We start from the raw sequence: 24,192 nt of genomic DNA, 5'->3' as shown, positions 1-24,192 counted from the left end.
TGCTTGTCTTCATGAAGAAAACTTCCATCACTATCAGAGATGCGAGAAATATTTTCCTCAGTGTTACTGTACACTGGCACAGTTAGCTGAGTGAGAACAATTTAAGAAGGAAATACACACAAATATCAGAAAAATGTGCTTACCTGTAATTCTAAAACCAAACTAGGTTTATCCACTGGCTCACAAACTGCATCATGGCAGATGCCCATCTCCTGCAGCTCCAAGGGAATGTTGATCCGTGGGAGACTGATTCTGCCTGCACTGGTTGATTCTCTGGATAGAACATCATCTTTGCTGAAAGATCAGCAGCAAAATTAGATGAAATCACACCACTTTGAGAGCATCACAAAAGTACAGATATTTAAATGCCATGTCCTTACCAAATGTTCGTGTTTGCCTAAATCATTCTTGCTGCACAATCATCCAAAGAAATGAATGCTTTCATTTTTGCAGACTTCAGAGTAATTTTTATGTATTTATCTCTTAGGCTCTTTTGGAATTCATAAATCATACTTAATGAGAAGTATTAGCTCAGACTTACTGCAATTATGTAATGAATGTTTGATTTCTGGCTTGCAGCCTGAAAAATACATAGATTTCTGTGATCTCTAGAAAGGTAAAGATGAAACCCCATGTGTTAATTAGGGGCTAATAGCTTTAGTTCACTGCAATAGGAAGATTTTTTTTTTTTTTTTTTAAAGCTTTCCAACTCTGATGAAGGTCTGCTATTCAATTAGTCTTGAGTAATTTACATCAACTGGCCAAGCAATGACAGCCTAAGAAGCTATTGCTTTCTCCATAAGATCTTTTACTCTGGGGCAAAAATGCATTGCTTTTATATTACCAGTAGTCACCATCTGGCTGTACTGTTGCTTCTATCCTGCTAGTACAGACAGAATTTAGTGGGTCCTACCCTGCATCTGTGTAGCATAAACCCCACAGATCTGCCCATATTTCACTAGTTATTGCTATTGAATCTGCTGCAGTACAAAAAATGGAAAGAAAAAAAATTCTACATGAAATGGCATAATTTTTGACTAAATTATTTAAATTGGTATACATTATGTATGGCTGGAAATAGGTACGTGAATGCACCAAAATAGTAATAAAAAAAGAAGCCTACACTGATAATGAGGGATCCCATTTCATCAAGTTGAGGAATGTGCTGTTCCTACTGAGCCCAACAGAAGACCCTTCTCTGATAAGACCACAGCACAAGCATCTTGTTCACAGGATACACTGCATTCTGACACAAGGACAATAGCAGGGGTTATAGCAAATCACACATGCCATTCCTTCTGCTGTTAGCCCCTCAGGCTAACGGGTTGCAGAAAAGCTTACAGAAAGACAACAGCGAATTACTGTCAAAGATATTCTAAGGGATTTTAAAAAAATAATTCATTTTTGGGCAATAAAGAAGAATCCAAGAGATGAAGTGAGGATTTGACTTATCCTTCATGTTAAATGCAAGCAATCCCAGTCAGATCATTTGAACAGATTTGTCATGAGAGTATGACTGTCTAAAATCAATTTGCTTAGTGACTTTGAATAATACAATCACCATTCCCTTCCACAAGATCTTTCTCTGAGTTTCGTAACAGATTTCCTATACACCAACTAAAAAGGAGAAAAGACATATTAACCATCATCACCTAGACAGTCATAATGTTTAGTCACCAAATAGCTGTTATCTGAAATACAAACTCAGTAGCTTTTTATATTACGTGTATTTAATAGAATGTCTCTTCCAAAGAAGAGCTAACCTAGCACACCTGAGTCCTCTGGAGCATGAGCTTTCCTCCTTAACAAAGAGATGGGTGTTATCAGGAGTAGGAGAAAGCAGCCATTCCAACTCACCCATGTCATGATGCACTGAAGCACATATGGAAGGAGCACTGGAATGTAAATTGTAAAAGGGAAATGCAGTTCTGCTAGAGCACAGTGGCCTATAATCAGACTATGGTAGATGGTATCACACCACTAGAGAAATTTCAAACATGGTAAGAAATAGTCAAATAATAATAAATAATAACTCAGTGCTGATACTATCACACCCCATTTTTTCTGTAGGTAATTGTCATGCCTCACAGCCCTCCATCAGGAGCTTGGTATTGTCACTGCCATCTCACCTTGAAGCATCTCACTGGGGAGCTGAATTACTGATCAAATCATCCAGCAAATTATTGCCATAGCAGATTAATCAGCTTTCTTAAGCTGCCCTAAGTCAACCAGCACAGCTCTTCTCCAAATCACTTTTGTTCAAAGTGAGAAGGTAATTACAGCACAGGCAGGGAAGGACCTTGCATCTAGAGGAAATGCAGCTACTATTTTTCCCTCCAGAAGGTCAGAAGCCCTATACAGACAGATATTCAGCACTCCTTCCTGTCAGCAGCTCACAAGTTGCATTTGAAAGAAAGATGGAGACTCAGGTTTGTGCTTATCCTTCACCAGCAAAGCCCTGCACAGCTGCAGGTGTGCAATCCTGGAAGAACAGGGACTTGTCCTTAGGAAACTGCCAACGTGATGCTGATCTGTGTTACTTTGCGTACCAGAGTGAAAGGTTATTGCTGACATGGCAACTAAACAATCAGAGCTAAGAGCCACCAGACCCTCGTCTGTGGGGATGCACATACCCTGCAGAACCTCAAGTTTGAGGTTCAAAATAGCTCTACCTTGTGTGCAGACTGAAATTGCTGTCGAGGTTCTCATTTCCAGCCGTAAACTCAAGATCAGCCTTTGGTATCTCTACATTGCTTTGCAACTTATTTGGATTTCATAGCAAACACTTGCCTTGCAGTGCAGATCTCTGAATGCTGCCACAACAAAAAGCACAAACTGTCCTCCTTCTCCTGACTACATATTTTCTCCCACAGTGAAAACTGTCATGCAGCTGCAGCAAAAATTTGTGCAGTCACAGCCCAATTATGATAATGATCATTTAAAAAAGCCTCTTTGCAGGGGAATGCAAATGAGTGCACATGAGTGCTAGTTATAGGTGGATTGATATTTGTAATCTAATACAATTTCATTTACCCCAACTTTTCACAGAAAAACACAGCTGTGTTATCCACAGAGGCAGCCCTGATAGGCTGAATTTAAGAATTAATCTACTTGCCACTAGATGGCAGATCTCAATTACTAATCTATGTTGGAATTCTGGGTTGCCATTAAATAATAAAGCAAGTAAATAAAAATAGTCTCTCTATGCTAACATACCTATTTATAATCATGTTTGCTTTCCATTTTTAAACCAGACAGTTAGGAAAAAAAATATCTAAAAATACACTACCTGCCAGTGAAAATCTAGCTTGATTCTTCACATCTTCACATCTACAACCAAACAAAATTAATAATAAAATCCATCACAGATGGATTATTTATATAAGTTTGTACATCTCCCCACAGCCACAATTCTAGTTGCTTCCTAAAACTGCTGGCACTGCTTTACCTTGTTTCCTAGGCGATGGCTCTATCTCATACTTAACCTGGACACTGCAACTGGATGGATTTCACTAGATACTCTCCCCTGCCTGTAGCTGTTTCCAGTACCATGGGATACAGTGGCAGACAGCCATATCGGTACCAAAGAAGAGTAACAGAGGGATATTAATGCATTCTTGAGCAGTTCTTTACGATCAAATCTGCTGAACAGTTATTTAATGCCCAAATCCTCTGATAAACCTAAAAGGCAAAAATTGTGGTGATCTTAACACAATAGAAGAGGGCTGCACTCAACAGTTTCAAAACAGTGTGCAAACCTTGTCACAAACATGTTGCTACCACTCTAAAAATAGGTACATGCCTCCATCCAAGAAGGACTCTGTACGTCAAAACTAATAAATAGTTTCCTCATTGCCTTGAAATAAAGAGTGAAAAATTGGCTGAGATACTAAGTGCCCACTTCTTCAATCAATTCCTTTTCTCTAAAACAAAACAGAGACCATTGTGATGCTTTTTAGGATTTTTTTTAAATGAAAACAGAATATTCAGAATCAGCTGAGAAATGAAAGCTACAATGACAATCCTAATCCAAATAATTGCTACATCAGAGAATCACAGTTGTCAAAGTAAAATTCAAGAAAATCTAGAAACCAGGCCCAAAAAGGTTTATTCTTCATACTTTATCTGTGCATTTAGCTCTCTGACAAAGAACCTTTCCACTGCTTTTGCCAGCAGAAACTTAAGGTCACTCCTTCCCATTACAAGTACAGTCAGCTGAAAAACATCAACCCAGTCTATGTTCCTGACTATTGCGATGGCTTCATTGCAGAGTTTCTGCTGCTCGGCAGGAGGCAACTCCATTAAAATCTGAGGGACTGGCTTGAACTGTCCACTGGTCATCCAGGCACCAAGCAGTCCACCAAGAGCTCCTCCTAGAAAATGAAGAGAGATGTTACTCCCTACTATTCAACCAGAAATTCTAGAGAGACTTTCATCAATAGAGTTCACCTCCTCATTAGAAATCAGCACAGAGTTGAATGAACAAGGCATATCTATTTTCAGTGGGGTGATGTAATGTGATTTCAGTGACAGGGCACCTTTTAAACTATATATACAACACTGCTTAGTGCAACAGGTACAGAGGATACAAGTCTTTGCTATGGGACTCTGGCTACTCTCTAATGTTTAGAAAGAATTCAGTGTGGGGAGGAAAGGCATTTAAGGAGTTCACCAAGACAGGGATAGGGAGTAGCCTTAAAATACAGAAAAACAAACATAATTTTGATGCTCTTCCCCATCCCGTGCGTCTGCAAACACTGTCCTACACTCCTGCCACTGCCTCAAGGCCTCCCATCTCCACTCCTTAGCACTGTGATGGAGCAAAGCTCTCAGCCTGAGACTTCCTCTCAGTTATGTACCACACATCTGGCACTGGCATGCCTTAGCAGATGGGAACCAGCACTCTGCCCACCTAAAGCAAATGAACATCTAACAGCGAGTCTGAAGGGCTCCAAGGAGTCAATACCTAAGCCACTGATCTGCATGCGCTTCCTCTTAAAAAGCAGTTTTAAGTCACCAAGGACACTGTCATTCTGAAATGGAACACTGACATTAGTAATCGTAAGGCATTACACAGGCATTACGATGCACCACTTGTTAAAAACACTCATCTGAAAGGATGAAATGCAAAACAGCATCTTGTTAAAGCTCACTTGAATGAAATCTTGCCAGTACACTCACCCCCACTAAGTAGACTTGCTGCTTTCTTCACTCAGTGAGCTAACCACACGTCTTATCCTAAAGCAAACATACTTACCTACAGCGATGCCACGCGGACCTCCAAGCAAACCCCCAACAAATGCAGTTATGCCCACCAGGAGTGCTCCTCTACCAGAGTGCTTGACAGCTGCTGTCATTCCCTTCTCCTGAGCAACACGGCAAAGCAGTTGCATCATTTGATCCACACGGATGGGCATCATGGCTACTTAAGGACCTGAAAGAGATGTTTGAGATAAGTTTGACTGCTGCAAGAGGAATCTTGCTGCTTACAGCTCAAGAGCCAGTGAGACTGACACAGTACACTGCCAGAGCCAGGGCAGATAAACAGATAATTACTTTCTCTTTCATTTCTGGGAAATCTTGAGCTAAAGGTCTCCCATAAATGATTTATTTATTTTTTTTGCAGGCAAAAAGATAATGCTCATTCCAACTGTAGATGAAGTCACAGAACAGAAGGGTTCTCTGTTGTTAAGACTAACTCAGGAGAATGAAAAAGGACAAGTTAAAGCAATGAAAAACATAAGGAAGTTTCCATCCAGTTCTACAGACACACACATCCTGCCATCTAGGAGAGGTTATTTGTTGACAATAATGACTAAATTCAAATGCAGCTCTGATTAAACACAGCGTTTCACATTACCAGGCAATGAAAAATGCAGCTTTGGCTTTGAGTGCACGACAGCCAAAGGATACTTTGCACTTTAGCAACTATTCTAAATGGCAGGAACACAGAGATTACAAAAATAATACCCTCCCCTCACATTGCAAAAGTCATCCCAATACCAACAAAACACTGATTCGGAGCACTGAGATCAGAGCAACTGCCATGAACAGAAATTAAGACTTTCAGCCCAAACAGCAGAGCTCATGAAGCGTTCAGTGTGAGAGGGGAAAGGACTCAGCGCAGAACAAGAGCACGCTTGTTTGTGACACAAATACCTTCAATGCCTTTCATTCTGCACAACAAACAAGGAAAGGTGTTGCTGGAAAAAATAAAACAATGCACACAACATGACTAAAAATATAATCACAAATACACAGGAGGCACAGAGTTATCGTTGTACTTGTTAACTTTGATACTATCCAGTAGCTGAGTGTCTGATTTTTCAGTCTCAGAACAGCACAGCACATGTCATACCTTCACAGCTCAAACCAAGGCATTTTCAAGCCTTCCTACAACGCATCTCCTCTCTGCAAAGTTAAAATGAAGCAACAGCAAAACAACTTTCAAGTTAAAAATATCTACTGCGAAAATGGAAGGTTACTTCTGCACTAAAGAAGTGCCAGCCCAAAGCAAACACTGCAGTTCTTCATTGTACCACAGGTGCTTGGTTTGCTGTCAGGCTTTGGACACAGCAGTGCATGACAGTAACAGTGCGAGCTGGTTGGTGACACATTGCATCCGTTGCCTCATTCAGTGAAGTTCAAGCCCAAAGCACTAAAAAAGCTCTGTTCTTCCTTGAGCACTAAGAAAATAAATAGTAGGAGTCAAAAACTGTTATCACCTTGACACTGTAGCACAGGACTGTAGTCAGAGGCAAAAGACAATGACCATTTTTTTGCAGCATTCCACAGAATGAACTGCCATATGTCATTAACATACAGACAGCCAATACCATGGCTTCCCATGCTAATTCCCCTATAGTAGACAGCTACCAGAGCCTTCTTAATGTCAAGTGGTTGCTTCCTCCCTCTTGTATGCCCAAACTCACTTGAAATTAATAGCCAACTTAGTTTCAGTTCTTCTATCACTGGCAGTGATAGATTGTGTTTTAGACCAAACTGCAAACCTTGCAGCAAACTTATTGCTACCACTCTGAAGATAGGCACTTCTTACCATTTGAGAAGTTCCACATATGTCATACTTTACAAACAGTGGTACAAACAACCCATTTCTTTCTGGTTCTACACCAGCTACCTGAAAACATGGGCACATTAAATTATATTGGCTAATTGCATGCTACTGTGCAACACAGAGTATAAAGCTTCTCATGAGCTCAGTGGCAGTGTTTAACATAAGCTAGATGGGCCCACACAGCCCTCTGAACCACTCTGACCAGTCTCCCCCTGGCACACATGTATCTCCTACTCCTATATACTGCAGCAAATGCCGAAAGGTTACCATTAAAAGTAGTTTCTCTTTTCCGAGTACATAATGAAAAGTATTTGAAAGAATAAGAAACAGTAACATACGACAGCACAGGACTGACACTATCATTAATTAAGTTCAATTGATGGCTGTGACACTGGCATAAGCACCATAAATTAATTCAGTATCTACCTTTGGTCCTCAATTTGTGAATGTGTAACATGGGAGTCACAATCCTGATACCTGCGACTACCCTAAAATCTGCTAGCAATCAGTTTAAATAACCACTGCTATTATAAGTTAACTGACACCAGAACCTTTCCTGTGACCTACTTCACAACCACATGCTAAGTTTTTTCAAGTCCATCTTTGAATGGCTGATTCCAAGGGGGACAGCCTCTCTCCTCCTGTTTCACTCAAATATCTGCTGCTAGTGGCAGCATCCTCTTCCAGAAGAGTCCATTTGGTTTGTGAAATAATCATAAAATGAGTATGAGTTTAAAAAAATAATATCTTAAAACACCTATAGAGTATATATGGACTTAAAAGAGAATTGTACTGTGTGTAATCTGTCAAACTGAAAAAAACACTGATTTCAGGTATGTAATATGAAACTACAGAAAGATCAGAAGTGCACACTGCCATTTGCTGCTGGCTTTCATCACTGAAAAAAACTAACTTTCAAACAACAGTCATTGCCCTGCACTCCAGGAAGAAAAGTAAACTGTATGTATTAACAACAAAGCATTCCTGCAGAACTGAATTAGTCAAATCTAAACAACAGCAAATCTTGAGTTGAAACTTCCGCATTTAAAACTCAACTATGAGAAATGTCACCGCCCAAACATGGAGAGATCTTTATTACACGACTAAAATTACAGAGATGCAGAGCAGTATCACTTGTTCCTAAATATTAAAAAATAAAAACAAAAACACATCTACTCATTCTTCCATTTTTAACCTTGTTTCCTGTGTGCATTGCAATAAATGCTGAACAACTGGTTGGAAAATTAAGTGCCCAGTTCTTAAAGCAGCTCATCTACTGTAAAGAAAAACAGAGACCACTGTGATGCTTCTAAGGAATATTTTAATGAAGACAGAGGATATTCAGAATCAGTTGAGAAACAAAAGCTACAATGACAATACTAATGCTAATAATTAACACACTGAAGAATCACAATTGCCAGAATAAAATTCATTGCAACCTATAAATCTGCTCTGAAAAGCTTTATGCTCCATACTTTATCACTGCACTTAGCTCTCTGGTGAAGTAATTTTCCAGTAGTTTAGCCAACTGCAGCTGCAGAAGATGACTATTCATTACAACAGCAGTTAGTCGAGCAAAATCAGACCAGTCTAAGCTCTTGAGTAACACAATGGCTTCAATGTAGAGTTTCTGCTGCTCGGCAGGAGGCAATTGCATTAAAATCTGAGGGACTGGCTTGAATTTTGCTCTGTTCATCCAGGCACCAAGCAGTCCACCAAGCGCTCCTCCTAGAAAATGAAAAGAGATGTTATTCCCCATTGTAAGACCTGAAATTCCAAAGAGATGCTTCTTCAATGCTGTTCACCTCCTCAAATGATGATCAGAGAACCAAGGACTGTTACAGCTTTCTACATCAACAGAGGAACTCCACACAATCAAAGATAACAGTTTCAAACTCAGAATCAGAAATCAAACAGCATTCCTTATGGTATTGGTCTCTGTAAGGCAAGCTCTGCTATTACATGAATCCCATCCCATGGAAAACATAGTTAACAACTGCCTTACCATTAATACAGAATCTTTTATTTCAGATCCCTGGTATGATCCAAGCTTCCTGCTTCAGCAAAGATGCAGGATGCACCTGCCTACACCCATGATGTCCACACTTCAGAAGATACTCATAGAGGCCAAGATCATCAACTTTCTTGGATTAGTCAGCCACATTCAACCTTTCTCCTATGAAATTAATACCCCACCAGACTTGGAGAAGAATCTCTCTGCCAGGCAGTATGGTTCCAGGCCATCAAGTGCAGAGCAGAGGGATCACATATAGATTATGTGGGTAGGACTGCTACAGCCAAGAAATTAGGATCACGGCCCTACACTGATGTGTGATATCTAATGGCTACCAGCCATACAGAACAGTGCTTTTCAGTGATTTACAATGCTGCAAAGAAATTGCAATTTACTCCAGTACCAGTAAGCCCTTCAGATTTATGGAACTGCTCCTAAGAGTAATGTGCACTCAAGGACTGATGCTACATGTGATTTCAGTGACAGGGCACCTTTTAAACTATATATACAACACTGCTTAGTTCAACAGGTACAGAGGATACAAGTCTTTGCTATGGGACTCTGGCTACTCTCTAATGTTTAGAAAGAATTCAGTGTAGGGAGGAAAGGCATTTAAGGAGTTCACCAAGACAGGGATAGGGAGTAGCCTTAAAATACAGAAAAACAAACATAATTTTGATGCTCTTCCCCATCCCGTGCGTCTGCAAACACTGTCCTACACTCCTGCCACTGCCTCAAGGCCTCCCATCTCCACTCCTTACCACTGTGATGGAGCAAAGCTCTCAGCCTGAGACTTCCTCTCAGTTATGTACCACACATCTGGCACTGGCATGCCTTAGCAGATGGGAACCAGCACTCTGCCCACCTAAAGCAAATTAACATCTAACAGCTAGTCTGAAGGGCTCCAAGGAGTCAATACCTAAGCCACTGATCTGCATGCGCTTCCTCTTAAAAAGCAGTTTTAAGTCACCAAGGACACTGTCATTCTGAAATGGAACACTGACATTAGTAATCGTAAGGCATTACACAGGCATTACGATGCACCACTTGTTAAAAACACTCATCTGAAAGGATGAAATGCAAAACAGCATCTTGTTAAAGCTCACTTGAATGAAATCTTGCCAATACACTCACCCCCACTAAGCAGACCTCCTGCTTTCTTCACTCAGTGAGCTAACCACACGTCTTATCCTAAAGCAAACACGCTTACCTACAGCGATGCCAGGTGGACCTCCAAGCAAACCCCCAACAAATGCAGTTGCACCTGCCAGGAGTGCTCCTCTACCAGAGTGCTTGACAGCTGCTGTCATTCCCTTCTCCTGAGCAACACGGCAAAGCAGTTGCATCATTTGATCCACACGGATGGGCATCTTAGGTGGTTAAGGTCCTGAAAAAGATGTTTAAGTTGACCACTGCAACAGCAATAAAACCCTGCTGCTTAGAGCTCTGGAGTCAGTGAGACTAAAATACACTGCCACAGTCCCTGTGGATAAACAAAAAATTACTTTCTCTTTCATTTCTGGGAAATCACGAGCTAACAGTTTCCCAGATTTTTTTTTGCTGGCAAAAGATGATGTTTATGGCAATTGTAAGTGAAGCCACAGAATAGAGCAGAGGACTCTGCAGTTCAGATGAACTCAGGAAAATGCACAAGGGTAAACCACAGCAATGAAAACTGTAAGAAAGTCTCCATCCAGTTCTACAGTATATCCCCTTTGACTTAAGAAATTGCTGGCCTTATTCAGCCTTGGGTATGGCTGCAGGACAGAGATCACACAGAACCTAATTCAGACATATCCAGTGGGTTGTAGTTTACATACCTGCTATATATCTTCTCTATGTCCTACCTTCTGCCATAAACTAGGTACTTCTCACAACTTGTTTCTTTTCCACATCTTCTTCCATGCTTAAAACAGTTCATGCACTCTAAAGCCAAACACAGACCATTGTGATGCTTCTTAGGAATATTTTAATGAAAACAGAGGACCAGATGTTCAGATTTAGTTGAGAAACGAATGCTAAAATGATTATCCTAAACATATAAAAATGTCAGACTTGCCATTCTTCCTCACTCCCCTTTTTTAACCAGTCTCCTTGCCACACATTCCAGTTCTAGGATATCAGGAACTGCTAATTCCTTAGACTCTATTTTACCTGCTCTTCTAAGTTCCTCCAAACAGGTATTGGCTTCTCTTCTTACAGAAATGAATTCCCAAGAATTACAATAAAAATGTGACAAAAAATCAAGCAAGGCTTGAGGTTTGTGAGTTCACAGTAGAAATAATTTCTTGCAACTATCCCTTGTAATACTCAGATGCCAGGTAAAATTCTTCAAAGTGCCCTTGACACCTCAGCATTCATGCCATACACAGAAGAAGTTTAAAGCACTTCAACAAACAGGATTACATCTCCTAAATAAAATACAAGGACTTTGAAAATTTTACCCAGTGCTACATTATATGGCAAGAGAACCAGAATTCCCTTCAGTGATCTTGAATTCAATCCCACCACACAGTACTTCAAATAACACAGCAAGGCAGTGACAGGATAATACAATAAACCAGTAATAACTTCTGTTAAAAAAAAAAGAAAAAGAAAAGCAAGGTAATACTTAGATCTGCCTACACTTATAACTAGTAAAGCTAACTAACAATTGATACATTGAAGAATCACAACTGTCAGAGTAAAATTCACTACAATCTAAAAACACACTCTGGGAAGATTTATTCCCCATACTTTATCTCTGCACTTAGCTCTCTGGTGAGGTAATTTATCACCACTCCTGCCAACTGCTGCTGAAGATGGCCACTTCCCATGACAAGTGCAGTCAGCTGAGCGATATCAGTCCAGTCTAGGTTCCTGACTATTGCGATGGCTTCATCAAAGAGTTTCTGCTGCTCCGCAGGAGGCAACTCCATTAAAATCTGAGGGACTGGCTTGAAGTGTCCACTGGTCATCCAGGCACCAAGCAGTCCACCAAGAGCTCCTCCTAGAAAATGAGGAGAGATGTTACTCCCTATTGTTAGACCCAAAATTCTAGAGAGATGTTCATCAGTAGTGCCAACCTCCTCATTAGAAATCAGCACAGAGTTGAATGAACAAGGCAAATCCTCTTTCACTTGGGTGAATGACGATCAAGTACCAAGAAGAGTTTTTGCAGCTTTTTACATCAACAAAGGAACTCAACACAATGAAAGCTAACAGTTTCAAACTCGAAATCAGAAATCAAACAAGATTCCTTATGGCACTGGTCTCTTTAGGACAAGCTCTGCAGTTAATGAATTTTACCCTATGGAAAACGCACTGTTAACTGCCTTGCCAGCGATCATTAACAGAGTCTTTTACTCCAGATCCCCAGTATGACTCCAGCATACAGCTGCTGTAGAGATGCACGTTGAAGCTTCCTACACCCGTGAAGACCAAACTTCAGAAGGTATTCACAGAGACTAAGTTCATCAACTAGTTCAAGCTAGTTCAAAAGGCTCCGAAGAGTATATACCTAAGCCTCTAATTTGTGCATGGTTTCCTGTTCACAGAAAAAGGAGTTTTAAGTCACCGAGGTCACCATCATCCTAAAAGGGAACACCAACACAATAATTATCACAGAATCACAGAATTCTAGGGGCTCAAAGGGACCTCTAGAGATCATCAAGTCCAACCCCCCTGCCAAAGCAGGCTCCCTACAGCAGGTTGCACAGGCAGGTGTCCAGGCAGGTCTTGAATATCTCCAGAGAAGGTGACTTTACAGCCTCTCTGTGCAGCCTGTTCCCGTGCTCCGTCACCCTCATTGTAAAGAAGTTCTTACACATATTGGCATGCAACTTCCCATGCTCCAGTTTATAGGCATTTCCCCTTGTCTTGTCCCCACAGACTGCTGAAAAGAGGGTGGACGTGTCTCTTTGACTCCCACACTTAAGATATTTATTATTATATTTATTATTATATTTATTTAACATTAATCAGATCCCCCTCAGTCTTCTTAGAGCTGAACAGACCCAGGTTGCTCAGCCTTCAGTACTTGCTGAGGGTGGACACTATCCCCTCATCAAGGTCGTCGATGAAGATATGAAACAAGACTGGACACACCACCAACCCCTGGAGAGCACCACTAGTCACAGGTCTCCAACTGGACTCTGAGCTGCTGATCATCACTCTGAACTCAGAGGGGTGAGAACCATTACAATGCACCATTTCTTAAAAACACTCTTCTGAAAGAATGTAATGCAAAATGGCATGTTATTAAAGCTCACTTGAATGAAATCTTGCCAATACACGCACCCCCACTAAGCAGACCTCCTGCTTTCTTCACTCAGTGAGCTAACCACACGTCTTATCCTAAAGCAAACATACTTACCTACAGCGATGCCAGGTGGACCTCCAACCAAACCCCCAACAAATGCAGTTGCACCTGCCAGGAGTGCTCCTCTACCAGAGTGCTTGACAGCTGCTGTCATTCCCTTCTCCTGAGAAACATGGCAAAGCAGTTGCATCATTTGATCCACACGGATGGGCATCTTGGCTGCTTAAGGACCTGAAAAAGATGTTTAAGTTGGGTTCTGCCATGGGGACAAAATCTTGTTGCTTATAGCTCTGGAGCTGGTAAGACAAACAAGACACAGGCACAGTAATAATGGAAAAACAAAAAATTAACTTCTAGTTTTTCTCTAGAAAACCAAAAAGTTTATGGTCAACAAATCTAAATGAAACCATAGAATAGAGCAGAGGACTCTGTTGTTTGGATGAACTCAGAAGAATGAGCAAGGGCAAATTACAGCAATGAAAAATGTAAGAAAGTTTCCATCCAGTTCTGGAGTACATTCCCTTTGCCTCAAGCAATTACTGGCCTTATCCTTGGTTGTGGCTCCAGGACAAAGATCAAGCAGAACTTCATCCAAACATAACCTGTAGAGGGTAGTTTGCATATCTGCTATATATCTTCTCTTTGTCCTAGTTTTTGCAGTAAATTAGTTACTTCTTGTTACATTCACTTCTTTTCCTAATTTTCTTCCATGTTAAAAAACTTCGACGCCAACTGCAGATGGTGAAGACTGGGGTGCTTAAAGCAAAGGTTGTCCACAGTGAGCAGTGAGAGCCAGTGAGCAGGAAGAGCCAGGAGGAAGGAAACAGACTTCAAAAAAGCTTGGAGGTGGCAGCTGAGATTGGGAACCTATGGGAGGCTCTAGAGATACGGAATCAGAAACACAGGGCTCCTGTGAATGGCAGGACGGGACTTCAACCAGACAAGAAACACAACTCTCATTTGTAGAAGGAGGCAGAGGTGGGAAAGGAACAGTAGGAAAGAACAGACAGGGCAGGAGGATTGCTTCCTTGGAAAATCTCATCCAGCAGGGCATGAGCTGACAACTTTACAGGGCATTTTCTTTTCCCAGCTGAAATAACTGCACACTAAATATTAAAGAATATACTTGTCTCTGTACAGTTGGTGACAGCAAGTGTAGTGAGGGAGGCAAGAGGCTACAGGAAATGGCAGAATAGCTTTGAGTATCAAAAAAATCCCCAAAAAACAAAAGCGAATTACTGAAGGCTGCCCTGAAAAAGATCGTATCCCTATTTTTGCACCCATTGGATGCATACTATTGAGCCAGGAACAAAAAGCACACCTTTTGGTAACTACTTCAACTTTTTCAGACAACCATATATTGCCATCTAGGAGAGGTTATTTGCAAAAATCCTGACCTCTGACAAATGCAGCTCTGATTAAACACAGCGTTTCACATTACCAGGCAATGAAAAATGCAGCTTTGGCTTTGAGTGCACGACAGCCAAAGGATACTTTGCACTTTAGCAACTATTCTAAATGGCAGGAACACAGAGATTACAAAAATAATACCCTCCCCTCACATTGCAAAAGTCATCCCAATACCAACGAAACACTGATTCGGAGCACTGAGATCAGAGCAACTGCCATGAACAGAAATTAAGACTTTCAGCCCAAACAGCAGAGCTCATGAAGCGTTCAGTGTGAGAGGGGAAAGGACTCAGCGCAGAACAAGAGCACGCTTGTTTGTGACACAAATACCTTCAATGCCTTTCATTCTGCACAACAAACAAGGAAAGGTGTTGCTGGAAAAAATAAAACAATGCACACAACATGACTAAAAATATAATCACAAATACACAGGAGGCACAGAGTTATCGTTGTGCTTGTTAACTTTGATACTATCCAGTAGCTGAGTGTCTGATTTTTCAGTCTCAGAACAGCACAGCACATGTCATACCTTCACAGCTCAAACCAAGGCATTTTCAAGCCTTCCTACAACGCATCTCCTCTCTGCAGAGTGAAAGTGAAGCATTTCACAGTAAAAATTATCTACTGTGAAAATGAAATAAAAATAAAATGGCTGACTGCAAACCATCTCTGTCTTTGTGGTATCCAAGCATGGTTAACTCTGAACAAAACCTGCCCTTTGGGAAAGGCACCAAGAAAGATCCACAGCTCCAGAAATACACACTCAGAAATCCTTCAGACAGTCACCTCCTCTCACTTCATTCATCTTCATGCCAGCCCAAAGCAAACACTGCAGTTCTTCATTGTACCACAGGTGCTTGGGTTGCTGTCAGGCTTCGGACATAGCAGTGCATGACAGTAACAGTGCGTGCTGGTTGGTGACACATTGCATCCGTTGCCTCATTCAGTGAAGTTCAAGCTCAAAGCACTAAAAAAGCTCTGTTCTTCCTTGAGCACTAAGAAAACAAAGACCAAAATGTACCAGTGGTACAACTCATCCTAATCTTGGCAATAGTGATGTTGAAAAATGAGAAGATTAAGTGTTTGTATTTAGTTTGCTTAACAATAGGTGAGCTGCTTTCCATTTAGAATGACACTGACATGAGAAATGGGAGGACAACTGCTGCAGAACACAGTCCTTGCTCTCTATGAGAAGAAAATGAATGTGTGAATGCCCTGCTCCACCTTAGCAGGACCTCAGGCTAAACAGCCTGAGTGCTGAAACACATTTACTTCTTCTCTTTGGGCTAAATCTAGGGAACTCTTGTGAAGATAAGGAGGGCAGAGCTGCTGTTGCAACATAATGCAATCCCCCTAGAAGTTACAAGACCACAGCGAGCAAGGCTTCGAGCCTTCCTGAAGATGACTGCCAGCCTTCACCCAACAACCACCAGAGCCCAGAGAGCCCTCCCATCATTTTGGAGCAACGTGCAAGAGGGTGGAGCAGTTCAAGCTCCCGGGAACTCAATGCCTATGTAACCCATTTTGGGGACATGTGATGATGAAAATGCACACGCTTTGCCTTTACACGTACAGCTATGTGCCTGCTCGCTGTGCATCCCCATGCACCAGGCACTGTGTTAAAGGAATACCTGCCTGACACAACTCATGGCCAAGTTACTCTGTCGGATCTCTTGGCTTCAACGTGAAATGATGCTTAGTGAGCAAACAAACCCAGAGCTGAAGGAAGCACCAGGTTTCTGTAGCATGCAGAAGCTGGCCAAGCTTATAAAAGCCGGTGAAAGCCCGGCCACGAGCACTTCATGCCTTAAAAATAAGTCGGATCCGCCCAATTTCTCTTTCAATTTACAAATTGCGCGGATCCTTCTTTCGATCCCCGGCAAGGAGCGGCCCGTCGGACACATCCGCACGGCTGCAGCCAGGCACAGCGGCCACCCCTCCAGGCCCACGCTCCGCTCCCGCCGCACCGCGGCTCCCGTCGCCGTCAGCCTCCCCCCCCCCGCCGGGCCCGGACCCGCGCCGCCCCCATCACCTTCCTGGCGTTCCTGACCGCCCCCCTCCCGAGGCGGCCGGCACGCAGCGACACCCGGCTGAGCGATGCGGGCCCCGCGCGGCCCTTCCGTCCCTCACCCCTCCCGCCCGCGGCTCCTCCCTCAGTCCCGCTTATCCCCGCCGCGGCCTGCTACCTGAGCCCGCGGCACGCTCGGCGCCCGCTTCCGTCCAGCAGCCCGAGGCCAGGCTGCCGCGGGGCCGGCAGGAAGCGGCTGCGGCGCGGCCGGCGCCGGGGGAGGAGCGCGGAACTCGGGGTGACCCCGCGCGGCGCGGCCGCGGAAGGGGAAGGCGGCGAGGGAGGAAGGGAGCTGCGGTCGGGAATGGGCTCGGCCCTGCTTTTCCCGTGGCGAAATGCTTAGCCCGGGGTAGGCATTAGGGGTCGTTCCTCCGCCGCGTCCTAGCGACGAACCCAGCCGGCGGCCGGGGGGAACCGCGCAGGAGCTTAGCAACGGCCCTCTGGATATTATAAGGATGGCAGCGTTTCCTGCGGTGTTCTCAGCTCCCGGCCCCGGCCGGACTATTAGAAAAAAAGAGGAAGGCTCTATGCCACAGAATACGATTAAATTATAGAATCACGGAATTGTTTCAGATGGAAGGGACCATTAAAGGCCGGCTAATCCAATCTGCGTGCACCGAACAGGGACACCTATTGCTACATCGGGTACTCAGAGCCTGGTCCAGCCTGACCTTGGGTGTCTTCAAGGATGGGGCATCCATCTCTCTGGGCAACCTGTGCCAGTGCCTCACCACTCTTATTGTAAATAACTTCCTCATGTCCAATCTAAATCTCTCCTCTTTCAGACAGTTTCCTCTTGTCCTGTCCCAGCAGACTCTGCTAAAGAGTCCGTCCCGTTTTTTCTTACAGCCCCCTTTTGACAATGAAAGGCCACTCTCAGGTCTCCCCAGAGCCTTCTCTTCTCCGGGCTGAACAGCCCCAGCTCCCAGCCTGTCCTCATAAGGAGGTGTTCCATCCCTTGGGTCATTTTTGTGGCCTTCCTCTGGACATACTTCAACCAGGTCCACATCCCTACTGAGGACTCCACATCTGGATGCAGTACTCCAGATGAGGTCTCAACAGCAGAGAGCATAGATGCAGAATCACCTCCTTGCCCTTGTTTTGGATGCAGCCCAGGATACAATTGTCTTTCTGGGCTGTGAGTTCTGACCCCTGAGGGACACCACTTGTCACTGATCTGCACTGGGGCACTGAACCATTGACCACCACTCTCTGGATAAGATCTCACAGCCAGGTCATCCATCAAATAGTCCACCTGTTAGGACTGGTCCAGCCAGCTGCATCTAAGAGCAACTCTGCATCCCTTTAATCTGTGTTTATTTCAGTCATTGGTTCAGTAAAGTGCAGCATGCTAGTCTGATACAGCACCATATGTAATGAAACAAGTGATGAGCTGAAGCAGTGCTAAACAGCTGTGTCACATATGGCTCTAGAAATATCACACTGTTTCTTAACGCCAGCACAGTCTTTAAAAAGTTGCTGCCTAATGTTAAAAAAGCTGTTGTTTTCCAAAGATGGATTATTGTGAGGCTTTTGTTTCCCTGTCAACTAAGTCTTTATTATGATTTCATCTCTGATTTAAAGTAAACCATTCCCCCCCAACCACTCCACCAGTTCCTTGTTGAGAAGATGAAAATTCAGAATGAGGAAAAGAAAACATAACTTGCAATTTTTGCCTCTTTCCTGTTGTTGCACTGGGGACTTTTTAACCTCCCTGTACTTTATATGATCACATAAAATAACTCTCTGTTTAACAACTCAAAATGTTACAGGTCTATCGGTACTCTTGATTTTTATGATTTGGATGTAAAAGCAAATGTAATTCCTAAAATGAAAAGAACCAAGCTGCCACATACATTTTAAAAAGTAACACCCCAAAATAGCAGCTGTAAGCAGCTTTCCAAAGAACAAAATGAAGAGCAATGAAGCATGCAGAATATGAAAAAGGGCATTTTTATCAATCCGTCCTGAACTGAATAATTAACTCAGAACTCCAGTTAAGGATAAACACTAGTAATTTATTAGGGCTGCATCATCTAGCCTATGAGCCTACATTTTTCCTAAAAGTTACTGTACTTAAAATGTGGGAGAACTATGACAAATGTATCCTCTAAGGCTACAAGTGCTGCACTAAGACACACTACACTCTCCAAGAATTTCTGCCTGTTGAAATTGGAGTTGGCCATTGTCATCACTTGGATCCAGATTTCTTCCTGCATGTAGTTACTAGTCAATACCTATTTTCCTTACTGAGCATCAGCCTCCACACATGAATCAGCACATCACACAGTCTACCAAACATCCTGTGAGTTTTGGTGTAATAACTATGTTTATAGAAGCCCTATTTTCAGTCTTAGCGATGCAGGAAGACCCACAGCAGTTCCTCCTGCCCACGTTTACTGCCCGGCTGGCTCCATCTGGTGGCTGTCCGACCACCAGCCATGGGTCCACGATCACAGCGCACCAAAGGGGAGAAAGTGATCTCAAGTGACAGAAGGGATGGTTCTATTGGCTGAATTCTCTCTTGCAGGATTGTGTATTGTGGAATCACTAATTTTTGCATGTATTTATCCCAATTTCAACATCCAGACCTAATAAATAATTAGAATATGGGATAAACATTTGTATGTGTTTTGTATTCTAGAATTGGTGGAGTGAGAGCAGTTCAAGGTAGTCCTGCTGTGACTCAGATCCCACCATGGATGTCGCTGTACTCACCACACTATGCTAGGCTCTTAAAAGTAGTGATGGCATTGCTGTTCATAAGTAGCAGTTCTCTTTGTCTCTTTATCCGCATTCACTGTCTAACTTCCTTCAGTGGGATGTTTTGTGCCCTTTTCCCCTTTAAGTTACTAGGAGTTTTGAAAGCAATCAGGAAAAAATATTCCCTTTCACTCCCTCAAAGACTTCAAACACCCATACAAATTGTCTGTCAAAAGCATACCTCAAAAACCAACTGAGTAGCAGTGCACAGGCAATTCTGTTTTAGTGAGCCACTTAGCAGTTTCCTGCCAGAAGTCCTTCCCTAGCATATGGCAGAACCCAAAATAGCTAGAGACAAGTCCAACATGTCCTCAAAGTGTTCACTGTGTATTTTCACAGCTTTTGACATACTAGGAGATAGGCCAAGGGGGGCCAGGAATGATTTCATCTGGAAGTTGGCTGCTGCTGCCAACAGACTGATTCATTCTGGCTTCCAGCCTGCTCTGTACAGGGTCTAGAGAAAGTGTCCAGCAGAAGCAAGCTCAGTGCTGGAGCAGCGGTCCCAAATACCTGATGCAATTATCTGAAATCCCTGCTACCCCCACAGGAAGCCATGGCAGATTTAAGATGAGGCACTTAATCTTGTTGGACCAAAAAAAAAACTGAAGCCACTTCTCTAAATTTTCTTAAATGCCTGAGATTCCCTTGGAAAACACCAGCATTAGGCAGACTTTTATTTTCAGCTAGTTGAGTTTTTTTTTCTTCTTTTCTCTGCAATCTTTGTATTTATCACTATTATAGTATCAGGACAAAGACCTTGAGGCATGTGCAAATAATACAGATCCACCTGTTGTGGAACTTACTTGAAGTTGTGAAGCAACTGAAAGTACCAATTAAGATTTCCCTTTCATGTCAGTATGTTAGCTTGGATACTGGAGAGGATGGTTTAATTCAAAATATCATTCAAAGCAAATAGTAAAATGATTTTTACTATTACTAAGAAATATCATGTGTTTCCCAGAATATGTGATGGGAATGGTCACAGAGAAGAAAGGGATCAGAAGATGTAACAAAAGAGGTTTCTAATCATATCCAGGTCTAAGAGGGTAAGAGGCTTGTATCAGTTCTCCCCAGCTCAGCTGTTTAATGCCTAGGGTTCTATACCTCTATCTCTCCCTAGATGCTATAAAATCACCATATGAGTGCTCTGAAGGGTCACAGGAAGAAGCGTCTGTTCTGAAAGAGTCTGCCACTCCTGCTTCATATTATAATTTGATTTTTTTCCTTCCTGAAAACAACACATGTAAAATGCCCAAGTTCCTTACATTACTTTCCAGATTACCTAGCAAATTGTGAAATTCACAAATCAAGGCACAACCTACACTGAAAAAGAAAATGAATATGAAAGTAATCCTATAGCACATAAGCTCTTGAACAGAGCCAGGCTTTCCCAGTAAGGGAAAATCTGCAACTACAGAATGGCTGTTTAAAAGGAACTGTGCTTTCTGTAGAACTCTGCGTAATGACATAAGTAAAAGAAATCCTAAAACCAGTAACCTAGCAACTTTTACCTTATTAGATAATCTCATCAGGTACTCTTTACCTCAGAAACACGGGTGTAAATAACATAGTGAAAATGACAGTTCTTACCCAACTCACTATGGGAAGGCACGATAGCAGGCTAGAGATCCACTACGAGCAAAGCATATGCTTGATGGCAAATCTTTTCCCCATTTCCTACATTAGATATTCATCAGGGTCTGACTTCTAATTGAATGCAAATAAACGATATAACAGGTTTTTGCATATGAAGTGAAGCTCTATAACATCTGTCTCTTCACAGCCTTTCAATGTACCTTGTGTGACATTAAGCGAAGGAGAGATTTGCCTCATCAGCTTGTAGGAAAGGGGACGAATTTGAAGAACAGTGTGAGTGAACTAAATCATTCTGCTGCTCGTTTAAGAGGTGCTTCTTTGGTCTCTCTGCACACACTCCCAAGTGGTGAAGTGACAAGTTTGCCATAATCAGTTTCAGTGCCAAAATGATGGAATACTGGTAAAGAAGGTCACAAAACATTATTAGTTACCTCGTATCATCTCTTTCCTGAAGGATGATCTGAAAATATAGACTACTTGTTTGGAATATAGTGTATATTCATAGTTAGCATCATCCAAGCAAGCTGTTAAATATATTTAAAGCATATCCTTAATTACAAACAGCATACATATCTTCTGATCCTTTAGAATCACTATAATAATCATTCATGCTGTGTTTTTTGTTTCTCCAGGAGTCTAATTCAATAATTACACTTACTGGCACAGAATAGCCATTCTGTGACCTTTTCAGAAAAAAATAATTACAATAAATTGAAACATAAAAGTTAGTATCCCAAAATTAGTCTGTATATTTATGTTGTAGCACATCTGAAAATGGAAGGAAAGTCTTAGTGAAAAAAGCTACATAAAATATCTTGCGAGGCTCCCAGAGAGGAGCTAAAACCAGAATCCCCTACCACTTCTTCTCTCCACTGACAGATCACTCCTTCACAGAATGTATGCATCTGACTTTTCTCCAAATCTCTCATTAAAGAACACACAAAACAGACAAAGTTCAAAATCCAATCTAAAACGTGCGCAGTAAATTCAATTAAGTACTCTAGTAACAAGGATGAAAGGATGATATTCAAAGATGTCTGAAATGACTTCAGTGAAATTTCCACACTCAGTACTATTCAGTGGTTTAGAAATCCATACTGTAGCCCAGTGCTTGCAGAGCCTGAGAGCATTAAGTTCAGCTACATAAAATTCTGGCCACAAACATACAGCACTCTGGGGACACGAAGACTGGGCTAATTATAAGTCCCATCAAAGTCCAGGGTCCATGGCCAACTACACTTCCAAATTTACACCATCACTGGTGATGAAAGAGAGTGACTTTTACATAGCTTCCTGTTCTTCTAGGAATGGAGAACAATTCTCTTTCGTCTTCTGGTTTGAATTCTGATGATTTGCAGGCACAGGGATGCTCAGATTCACCAAGGTGGTACAGAGGGAAGGGAGGAGACCAACAGGCACAGATTGCACTGCCCCATTTTCTCATGTCACGTGCTGGAGGCAGCACGATGGAAAGGCGAATTTGAATCACTCTGTATAATGACAGACCAGATTCAAAGCTTCCAGAAGCCACTGAAAATACTCAAACAGGTTATAATGGGATTTTCAGACTTACACAATTTAGCATGCCATGTTTCAATACCATATCCTGAGCTACCTCTCTCCTTTACTTGCAATCACAAAGTGTTGCCTCTGTGACTATGTTGTCTAAAGAGTTAATGCTAAGCTAAATGAATCACAGCAATGTATACACCATATTTACAGTTGTTCTATGACATGATCTAGACTTTGGGAAAAAAAAAAAACAGAACCCTGGAATAAGGCCCACTCTTTACAAACTTCAAAGAAGCCTTTGCATGCTTTCTATAGGCTTCATTTTGGGAGCCACTGTCTTAAAAATCCAAAAAACAGCTATTTCTGCAGTAAATGATATGCATTCAAAACCTGTAATGAGTCTAATTTATAAAGAAGGGCTTCTGCCAGGCTGCTCTGCCTACAACAGTGTGCGCATATACAACCATGAGATGCAAGAGCCATTGGAGGAGGAAACACTGACCACGCAGATGACCGAATGCTAGAAAGGGAAAGAACTGAGCAGCCCCTGTTCTGTGATAAGTTCCAGGGGATCTTTTATTCTGCCCTAAGCAGACAAGCATTAAGTTCTCCAAAGTCTGTTGAAAAGACTCACAGCAGGATGTGCCAATCTCTGTACCATGGAGGAATAAAAGGCTAAGATTTCACTGCAATTACAATAAGCCACTATCCTTAATTTCTGTCAAACAGTAGATGTCTCTCTTTGCCAGTAGTTGAAACGTGTGTAAAATGTTGTTAGGGTACACATCCATTTTTTTTCAGCTTACATTCCCATCATGCCTTGTAGAAAAAATCCACGGGGGATGAAAGATAACACCGAGTCCAAACCCTGAGAACAGAGCCCCATGAAAGCAACAAATTAGGAACTCTGCTGAAGAGATTTTCTTCAGAAAGATCACAGGTCCCATGCTTTAGTCATGGCCTGTTCCTTTGCCAGCAGGTTCAGAGAGTGATCTGTGAGAGCTAAGTGATTTCTTTCAAGTAAGCTGCTCACGATGACTACAGAAACCTCAAGGATTACAGTACACAAACAATGGGAGAAAAGCTGCTTCAAATAATACATCCAGACAATGGAGTTGCCGTTATGGTGGCAATGCAAAATATGGACAGGGATTTAAATGAAACGGGTGATATCTGTATACTTCGGAGGGCTCACGTGTGCCAAATTTGGCAGCATGAGTGCTCATATTGCTTGTTGCTCCACCCCTCGAACAATGAGGCTAAACCCCATATGTGCAGGAGTTGGTAGAGCACAAGCAGTTCTGCTAATCACACTGCATGCAAAAGCAAAAAGACAAAGGGAACTAGTAATGCTTAGACTAGCATTGGGGAAATAATTAAGCATGAATGAAATATTGTATGTGGATTTGAAATGAATGCGAGGCATTCTTGGAAACAATTGTGCTGTTTCAGTT

At 42.2% G+C, this 24,192-nt stretch overlaps 2 protein-coding genes across 10 annotated transcripts in view; both read right to left on the bottom strand.

The window, feature by feature from the left end:
* Positions 1-24,192, bottom strand: part of C12H19orf12 (chromosome 12 C19orf12 homolog) — a 56,201-nt gene that overhangs the window by 17,572 nt on the left and 14,437 nt on the right. For 3 of the 9 annotated variants that reach the window (XR_007379431.1, XR_007379430.1, XR_007379429.1), the window contains exons 1-2: positions 5,258-8,256; positions 144-4,373 (exon numbers count right to left, since the gene is read on the bottom strand). Coding sequence is in view for 5 of the 9 variants with exons in the window: in XM_048958229.1 (XP_048814186.1) it covers positions 4,108-4,373; positions 13,444-13,603 (426 nt within the window). In the remaining 4 variants the exon portion in view is untranslated. Of the gene's footprint in view, positions 1-143; positions 4,374-5,257; positions 8,257-11,041; positions 12,079-13,443; positions 13,621-15,585; positions 16,720-16,831; positions 16,955-16,985; positions 17,254-24,192 lie in introns of those variants that run through there. The other 6 variants (XR_007379428.1, XM_048958229.1, XM_048958224.1 and 3 more) reach the window with 6 other exon arrangements.
* LOC125699091 (protein C19orf12 homolog) lies at positions 8,380-11,021 on the bottom strand. Its single transcript, XM_048958230.1, has 3 exons — positions 10,910-11,021; positions 10,300-10,476; positions 8,380-8,803 (listed from the first exon to the last, which is right to left on the bottom strand). Exons 2-3 carry the CDS (start codon positions 10,457-10,459, stop codon positions 8,538-8,540), a joined length of 426 nt encoding a protein of 141 aa, XP_048814187.1. The 5' UTR covers positions 10,460-10,476; positions 10,910-11,021; the 3' UTR covers positions 8,380-8,537.

Source organism: Lagopus muta, chromosome 12 (assembly GCF_023343835.1).
Source record: "Lagopus muta isolate bLagMut1 chromosome 12, bLagMut1 primary, whole genome shotgun sequence".
Lineage (NCBI taxonomy): Eukaryota > Metazoa > Chordata > Aves > Galliformes > Phasianidae > Lagopus > Lagopus muta.
The sequence above is the reverse complement of the archived record's forward strand: the minus strand, read 5'-3'. Positions and strand labels throughout refer to the sequence as shown.